The sequence below is a fragment of the Chroicocephalus ridibundus genome, chromosome 8, assembly GCF_963924245.1.
Source record: "Chroicocephalus ridibundus chromosome 8, bChrRid1.1, whole genome shotgun sequence".
NCBI lineage: Eukaryota > Metazoa > Chordata > Aves > Charadriiformes > Laridae > Chroicocephalus > Chroicocephalus ridibundus.
Window position 1 is genome coordinate 514,597 of NC_086291.1, and position 8,881 is coordinate 523,477.

General features: G+C 46.0%; 1 protein-coding gene across 2 annotated transcripts; it reads right to left on the minus strand.

Annotated features, from left to right (window-relative positions):
• Positions 1–462: 462 nt before the first annotated feature.
• FPGT (fucose-1-phosphate guanylyltransferase) lies at positions 463–3,815 on the minus strand. Of its 2 annotated transcripts, XM_063345263.1 has the most exons (4): positions 3,701–3,815; positions 3,406–3,573; positions 2,967–3,059; positions 465–2,151 (listed from the first exon to the last, which is right to left on the minus strand). In XM_063345263.1, exons 1-4 carry the CDS (start codon positions 3,777–3,779, stop codon positions 701–703), a joined length of 1,791 nt encoding a protein of 596 aa, XP_063201333.1. In that variant the 5' UTR covers positions 3,780–3,815; the 3' UTR covers positions 465–700. The 2 variants fall into 2 exon arrangements, with proteins under 2 accessions (XP_063201334.1, XP_063201333.1); XM_063345264.1 differs by lacking the exon at positions 3,406–3,573 and having other exon boundaries at positions 463–2,151; positions 3,701–3,802.
• Positions 3,816–8,881: the final 5,066 nt, after the last annotated feature.

The window sequence follows — 8,881 nt, forward strand, 5'->3', positions numbered from 1 at the left end:
GATAACAGGAAGTTGGTAGGTGTCAATCAAACTACCAGCTTCCAAATGACCAACTGTAAAAAAACCAAAAATCAGTATGTCTTGATGCCAGGTTTTGGCCCCAATATTATGTCACAGGGGAAAGAATGATCTCTTGTGCAAATCCTTTTCCTCTGATAAAAACAAAGAAATTGTAAAAAAATTACAGAATGAAATATATAGAGAAAGAAAATGATTAATGCTTAAGACAGGATGTCTTGATTTAAAAAGTACTTTTAATAAATTTACCTCTACCTATTTGAAATACTACTGTAAAAAGGCATCATGAAAAGACAGACAAATAAGTTACTGCCGCATCATTCCATGTTGTTGGAGCTACTTTGAAAGACTTTTAAAGCAGTTTTCAGTCAAATTGCTGATTAATTTGTTCTGTATCATATTTTACTGATGAAGACTACAAAATATAATAACACGCACCCCAAGAAAAGTCACCAATGAGTGTTTTCAGACATGTGAAATATTTATTTCATCAAAAGAATAGTTTATCTGCATTTGCTGCATTATTAATGTTATGCTACAACAACGTTGTTAATGCAATTTCATTATTCCTACTTCAATGAAATCAGACATTTGTGTACTTTTTTCTTATGATTTTTACAAGATGGGAAGTAATCAATCACCTACAAATGAAAACAGGAAATTTCTTCAAGTACAGTTCATTCTACAAATCAGACTTCTCTTTTTGTCTTTGTAGACAGATTTCATCATAAATTTGCTTCCTAAACTTCAACATGTCTTCTACATCCTTGTAGGTGAGCATTTCTTCAACAGACAAGAGCTTAAAGCCATGCAATTTAAAAGCTGACATGTGCCGCACAGAGTTTAACATTTTTAACGACATCCTAACTGATTCACTTAAAGTAGAACAAACAGGAAAGATCCTGGCAGTCCACAGCCCCAGGCGCATGCTCTCACCGGAGAAGAGCTGGTCCGAAACCTTCACACCCCAGAGCTCCAAGCATTCCAGCAAGCTGACTCCAAAAAACTGGAGCGAGTGTATCTCTGACAACAATTTCACACTCCGCTTCAAGTCATCTTCTACACTGAACACCATACTTATGTACTTTACTTGACCGTTAATTTTTATACTTAATGAACTTAGAAAACAATTTGAAGGTATGTCTACTTTCACATTTATGTGCGATCCACTAATAATGCTCTTCTTCCCTACTGAGACTTCAGGTCCGATTCTAGAGTATTCAATGACGGACCCAGGCCCTACGGAACACCCAGGCTCGAGTATGCTTTGAATGACACTTGCTGACTGATCCAAGCTCTCAGCTTTCTCAGAAAAGCTGCTGAAAGCCACAGGCAGTAAGTCAAGCTCAAATTTCAGTTTGCTATCAGATGTAAAATGAAACAAATACTCTTGCGTCGTTCCAATGTGATAGAACTTGGAGTTGTTTAAGACTATAACATTAAGCGCAGTTCCTTTCAGAAGGGAGTATAGCTTCTGCCGTACTTCTACTAACTGGGATTCCTCTTTTGTGACGTTACTTGTGTTTTTTGTGTAATCTTGAGTGGCTCCAGGTCCCAGGGCCTGGAGGAAGTCACCGTATGCATCTATTTCACAGGAAAGAGTGCCTATCTGCTTATAAAACATCAGTAATTGTTTTGCAACGCTATGATCCATGTAAAATATACTGTCTGTATACACACACTCCGAGTCCATTTCTGAGTCACTGTGGTCTCCAGAGGAACTTAGCTGAGAAGAATTCCCCCTTACGCATACCGCGCCACACTGGCGCATCGTCTCGACATCAGGCTTGTGCAGGAAATGATGGCAAGACGTGTATTCAAGTCCTCCTTTTCCCGAAATGCTGGATGGATCCAGAACAAATACTCCGTGAGTGGTCCCAACTGTCAAATCCGAAGGGTGAGCTAACGCGGTAAATCCAGGCTTATCAAATGTGATGGTTTCTGTAAGTCCGGTGCTGTACAGTTCTAGATCATCTGAACACGTAACGAGAATTCCTGGCTTCATGTGACTGGGGAAATCAATGTACATGGCGAGCTTCAGGTCCAACATCTGGTAAACGGGATCGCCAAAAGGCAAAGCTGTGAAAATCTTTCCCAGGGCACTTGCGTTTGGTAAACGTTGACTGTAACCACCTTGAAGAAAAAGACATTTTTAATTATACAGAGACACTGCATATAAGTAAAAACTAAACCTATACAGCTCTTTTGCATCTACACAAAGGTATAATCCCCCCAACTTGGTCATATACCAAGTACTCCTGAAAAAATGGCAGATGGAAAAAGATCATCAATCCTTCTTCTTAACACATTTCTCAAAGCAGATCTGACCTTATGTCCAAAATTTAGCATGCCTTAAATAGCTTATATTAAAATTGTGTTTAATTTCATTGCCTTTAGTTTGCTTCAGAGATGGAAAATGGACCACTTGTCTGTAACTAACGTGAAGAAAGCAAATGATGCCTGCTTTTCACTTGAAAAAACAAGTAGGACCCCCGCCTGGAATTTTAAGTCACAGACGAGTCAACTAAGCAGTGTTTTCGTTGGGCGAGTTACTTTCTCCCCTCCAAAACCGACGCCCCTTTTGGCAGAGCCCTAACCAACGGGGTAAGGTGGCAGGCATCCAGTCTGCCTGTAGTCAGGAGGGGCCCCAGGTCCCCTACAGAGGGGGCTGCTCCTCAAATGGGAATTTCAAGGCAGGAGCTTAATTCAGATACTCTGAATTACACTTCTTTCTCCACTGTTTGATCGAACGACTTAAGTGCTTAAGTGACAGTAGTATCTCCTAAGGATCAATCTCAATTCAAATGATCAGATCAGATATGTTTGGGATTACTTTTCCGAGGGAACTGTATTTTACAACTCTGACTCCTTCCCTGCCATCATATTATTTAAAAAAAAAAAGGGGGGGGGCGTACAATTTTAGTGTGTGAAACGTAAACCAGCATTACCAGAGTGAATTAGCAGCACAATAAAAGAAGTCCATTTATCACCATACAGATCTTCCAGGCATCGAAGAACATGAAGTGTTGATCCACCATTGCCTAAAGAAAAAACACGTTAGTGTCTGCTGGGAAGTGCACCCACACTGCCTGCACCGACACGCCGAGCGCACTGGGACTGGTGCTGCGGCGGGTGATGGGGAAGCGCATTAATGCGGCATCGAGCGAGCCGGTTCCCCGGTTCTGGCCGCGGGCCGTGGGTGTCGGGGCGCGGTGGCGGCTCGACGCTTGCCCCGCACACGTGCGGGCGCGCTGCCGCCTCCCGCGGCCCCTCCCGCTGCACAGGCCCGCACCGGGCCCGGCCCCCCGCAGGAGCCGGAGTCGAGGCCGGAGAGCCCAGCCCGGGCGCGGCGCCCCCCCGGTCGAGCCGGCGCGGACGGGTGCGCACCGATTTTGGGTCCCGGCGGATCCACGAAGACATGGTACCGGGCGCCCAGCGGCAGCTCCCTCCCGCGCAGCTTCTCCGCCAGCTGCCGCCGGTAGGCGCGCGCCTGCTCCGCGTCCGCGGCCGTCACCGCCACCACGTCCCAGAACTGGCCGGGCCCGGCGGCCTTCCCTGCGGGCACAGCGGGCGCCGCGTCAGGGGACGGGCGGCCCGGGGCCGGGCAGGGCGCGCTCGCCCAGCCGGGCCCCCGCGGCGCGGCTCTCCCAGACCGGGCCCCACCGCCCCCTGCCCGCCCCACCTCTGAGCGCCGCGAACCGCGCCAGCCGCCGCCCCGTAGCCTCCCGCCGCGCCGCGCTCCGCTCGCCCGCCGCCGGCATGGCCGCGCCGCCGCCGTCACCCCCCGCGCCCGACCCGGAAGCGCCGGGCGGGGAGCCGGGGCGGGGCGGGGGCCGCCTCAGGCCCTGCCGGTTCCCGGTGCTCGGGTCGGCCCCGCGGCGCCGTCGCGGAGCGCAGCCCTCGGTCGCGCCCGGGGCAGAGCTGGGCTGGGCGGAGGGGGTGGGGAAGGGGGGGGCTGCCGCCTGGGGTGGCCGGGAGACTGGCCTCGGGCCGGCGAGTGCGAGCCCGGGGAGCGGCCCCGCGGCCGCCCGTCGAAGCACGGAGCGCGGGCGGTGCCGCTGCCGCCCCCCCCTCCCCGTGCGGTCGGGCCTCGCCGCGTCTGGCGGGCACAGGCCCGTGTGCCGTGCTGCTGCTCTCGCCCGCCCGCCGCTCTTTTTATATTTACTTTTTTTATTTAATAATTCTGGTTCGCTAAGTTGTTGGGTCTAAGGATGGTGCAAGTGGGTTTTGTTCGGAAGGAAGGCACAGGGCCCTGCTGGGCCCCCTCTCTGGCTCCACGCACATGGCCTGCTGCGGCCTTGGGGTGTCGAATGCATCCGAGGGCTTTCAGGAAAAGAAGTTCCTTTCCCATTCCCTTTAGTTACGCAGCTTGTAGAGGACACGTTCCCGCCTATGGGCCCAGATTTGGAGACACGTCTCTGCCGGGATGGCGGTTCTGGTGTTGAGCTTGGGGTCCGCGGGGCCGGGTCTGCCCAGGCTGGGGCCTGTGTGTGGAGACAGGCCACGGTGTGAGGCCGGGGTTACAGCTCCTGACAGTCACGGGAGGGAGCGGCGTGAGTTAGATTGCTAGTTTAGTAATCTAATTAGGGATGGAATCCTAATTGCAGATGAACTACTGTGCTGAAGCCGTTCCTGCCGGGCTCGCATGTGCCGGGCTCCCCGGCTGTGGGGGCGCGCGCCTGCTGAGCGGGTTTGGGTCCGATGAACTGATCCTGCAGGGACCGGCTGCCGGCTCCCGTGGTGTGTGTGGTTATCTGATAGCTGCTGGCACATTCACGCCGCTGAAAGGTTTTCCCACGGCAGCTCTTTGCCCTGGGTATTGTGATTTTTGATCTGGGGACTTCATCTGTCTGACTGAACTTAGAGTCTGCTGAGACTACAGATACCAAATACAAACAGATCAAAATGAAAGGAGGGTTTGTCTTGATAAGATCTCATTATGCATAAATCTTACAATAACAAGTGCCTATAAAAGCACTGTAGGAGCTACTGAAAAAAAGAATTTGGGAAGTTAAAAAGTTACAAAAAATCCATAGTTTTTCATGATTGTAAACCGCTGACAGAGAAGATAAAAGAAAAAAAGATGAATACTTCACTGCTGCTTTATCAGTTTGAGACTTCTCTGTGATGCGTGTGATAACAGCCCTAATCAGAGTAATGTACACCGCAAAGATCTGTTTGATCCTTCCGTATGTTCTCAACTTACTCTAATAAGGAACACAGCCTATTTTCTTGAAACTGTACTTTTACTCTTTGGCATTGGGTTTTCGTTGTTGACAACAGCTGTGTTGACCCCAATGAGCACAAGGTGCTGGATCCCAAGTCCAGCGTTACGGGTGTGATGTTCAGTTACAACAGGTGAAGATTCACTGCTGCTTACAGGGTTTTTTAATACTGTTTTCCCCTTTCATACCTTCTGGCTAACGCAGCGTTAGTGAGGAACCCTGTCAATTACTGTGTTTTCATGAACCCGATTAGCAACTGCATCACCCCGATTACATTCAGAAGTGCTCTAGACATTAAGGAAACATTTTCTATTTTAAGTCAGAAGAATGAGTGATTCTCAACAAAGCTGGGAACCCTCACATACTAACCAGCAAGTTTTCCTGTCTCCCATTCCTTACTAGTAGTTTATTTGCCAAGGGAGAATTGCTGGCTTTCTGAAATGCAAAAAAAGGAATTGAAGTTGGGAAATCTTTTTATCGTGTTAGAGTAGATTGCCCTTTATTAATTGTGCTCTTCTTAATCTATCTCTGACTTGCGTGTCTTAAGATGTATATAATAAATACAGTTTAAGAGATGTCTTTTATAATACATGTTTAGTTCAATAGTGACACAGTTTTCACAGTGCGATTAAAAATACATGCTAATTTACAAGTCATTTAGGGAATGACTGGAGATACAAAGTAATTAATGGTTTACTGGCAATAATACTGATTTCTTTTTAAGAGCAGCAAGCCTTTGAAGCTATAATTGGGACTCTAATGCTTGCAGTGAAATACTGCTGCAGTTCAACAGAATTTTTGTTTTGAACTTTTCATCATTAGTCATTCCTAATGCAAAAGTTTCTGTTTGCACTCTCTAAGATAATCCAAGACTAGAATAATTATTGAATCCCACTATTCATGGTAATAATTTTTTTTAAAATTATTTCAGTTGGATGGTTATTCATGCTTTTAATAGTACTAATTTATAATCACTTAGCCTGATAGGTGATTCCAGGAAATGATAGATTTTCATCAATGCTGCCTTGCTCTGTGCCCCCAGAATCTCAAACAGTCCACGGAGTAATGCTGGCCATTCATCAGACTGGGTGGCAGAGCCAGTAAACGGCTCCAGGAGATCCGTTTAGTCTGCGTGATGAAGGCAGAGGTGTTCACTGGTTGAGCTTAGTCCCAGGAGAGCTTTTCTAAGAGCAGCACTATTTACGCTGGTATTTAACTGAAGTATAAATGCCCAAGTCGAGTTTTTCTGTGGAGATTGTGGTTACAGAACAGCGGAGAACACACACGTTGTGTGTTGCTGAGAGCTGCCTCCGCTCCGCTCTGACCCTGCCGCTCTCCCGTACCCTTCAGCCTGTGGTGTCAGCGGCGTAGGCACAGCCCGACGCTGCCATCCCCGCCTCAGGCAGAGGAGATGGATTAATGCAAAACTCCCAGTGTTTCTGTACGAGCATTTTGTTGAGTAAATACAGTGTGAGCGTTGTGGAATCATGCCAGGCATTAGCAAAGTACTTTCTGTGACCCTTTGGGAGGCAAGATGTCATATACAATATGTCGTTAGCACAATAGTATTTTTTACTTAAGCAGTTAGTGCCACTGGAGTTTGTTCTGCCCTGTGGCTGTACAGTATTTCATAAGTAGTAGTATAACACATACCTGGATAGTGTCTTTGGTTATCTGAAATTCTCCTTCTGAAGCTGAACACGTAGCCTTTTATATAGTCTTTGTATTCTTTTCCCGATCTCTGAGGGATGAATCAAAGGAGAGCTTATCATGAAGAAGTTAACTGAATATTGAACATCTTGTTTCTGCTTCAACAAAGCTGATACTTGAATGCCTACAAAGTATTGATCAAAGTCTGTTGTAAAAGTTCGAAGGCCTGGTCATAGTTCAGTTAAATGGGCTGTATCTACAGAATGTGGGGCATTTGCAGTGCTGTTTTTTCCCTTAAAATATGCATCCTCTCAAATAGTTACGTTATCAATAGTGATTCATTTGGTGGTGTGCTGGAGCTCCATGCACATCAGGTAAATAATAATACTTTGTGAAGATGCAAAAATGAAGTTGATTTGTCTTTAGACTTCTGTAATTGCATTCCTTAGGAACTATATGTATTTTGAATAAAATATGGTTTCTTCATGGAGGAAACTCTTCTGACTCAATATATTCATTTTTTTCCTAGGAACAGGTGGTTACATCTTGGGCTCACAGAATTTTTGCCATTTGTGATAAAAAGGCAAGTGTTTTTCCCATGCCTACCCTGCTGTTCGGTGAGAGGCCTGATACCAGGAGTTTCGGTGTTTGACGTCTCCCTTCCTTTATAAAGGAGTGGAAAGGATGATGGTGATAACACAGTTAGTTACGTGTGAATTCAGGATTTTTCAGTATTGAAATGGATTTGGCTTAAGGGCTGTACTTGGAAAAAAATAATCTTTGCAGTACAGAGAAAACGGTAAAACAACTTGTATTTGTACATATTTTAAATGACATAAATAAACAATAGGAAAAGTCTATGTGACAGTTTACATATTGTAAGCTTGTAATGATTTATTGTTCCTACTGTGCGTTGAAGTGCTTCATCTGTCTCTCTGTAAATGACTAAACCCGAAGGCATCTGCTGCTTCCCCTACCCCCAGACTTACTCGGAAGGTTTTTCCGTAGATGTTTGGTATAGTTTTCCAGTTCTCGGTTTTAATCTCTGTTAATCTACTATTTAATCTTTCATTTTATGGAGCAAAAGTTGAACTTGAATCTGCAGTTTCACATTTGGCTTTCTGAGCTCTCTATGTGCTAGAGATAAAATGAGAACAAACCAGAAACAGAACAATTCTGCAACGCTGCTTAGAACAACCGAATCCAAAATTCCGGTCTAATTTGCATGAAGTCCGGTTTTGTCGGGTGTGTAGAAAGCTGGCGCTGCAGTGGGTGGCTCAGGGAGTGCCTGGTGTTCCAGCGCTGCCGTGGTGAGCTCTAAGGTTGGCACGATCATACCGCAGTCGCGAAGGCCAGGCTCAGCCCGTCTCTACTCTGTACATTTGCTTCTCTTTTTTCCAGTATTGAGCTGGCCTGTGTATGATGGTTTATAATCTTAGGTGTTAATAAATTACATTTTTCTGAAGGATGAATTTTCATCATTATTTCAGATACGGCATCTTCCAGGCCTCGTGTTTTGGGAAGGCATGGAGGAATTAAGTCTACTTTATCTTTGTGATAATGAAATTGGAAAAAATGGCTAATGTGCACTCATTATCTTTCAGTCCTAATCTGATAGGCCTCACCTTGTGTGATACTCCACTGAGCCTGAAAATAGCCTGTAGGCACATTGTTGTTAACAGCATTTTCTCCCTCAAAGCCCTGCGTTACTATGTAATTTCTGATGAGGAAATTGTTGGGAGATGGAAACTTCCTGACAAATAGAAATGTTTTTGCCATTGTCTTCTGCCGACGTCCCTCCTGTTGCTGAGAGGTGAGCCAGCTCATAGCATGCTGTTCTCTAAAAGGTTCCGTTGTGAGGATGTTTTTCCTAATTGTGAAATCAAACTGGCTCTTGTTTGATTAGATAGAGAGTCATTAACACAATATTGTATCAAACTGTATTCAATCTAATAGGATCAGGGATCCGTTACTGAAAATGTTTATTT

What these genes read in the sequence shown, in the direction of transcription:
- FPGT (XM_063345263.1), bottom strand. Translation starts at nt 3,779, where the DNA reads ATGCCGGCGGCGGGCGAGCGGAGCGCGGCGCGGCGGGAGGCTACGGGG. An exon ending in GCGGTTCGCGGCGCTCAGAG is followed by an intron (nt 3,574 to 3,700) that starts GTGGGGCGGGCA and finishes CTGTGCCCGCAG; the next exon opens with GGAAGGCCGCCGGGCCCGGC. An exon ending in TCCGCCGGGACCCAAAATCG is followed by an intron (nt 3,060 to 3,405) that starts GTGCGCACCCGT and finishes TTTTTTCTTTAG; the next exon opens with GCAATGGTGGATCAACACTT.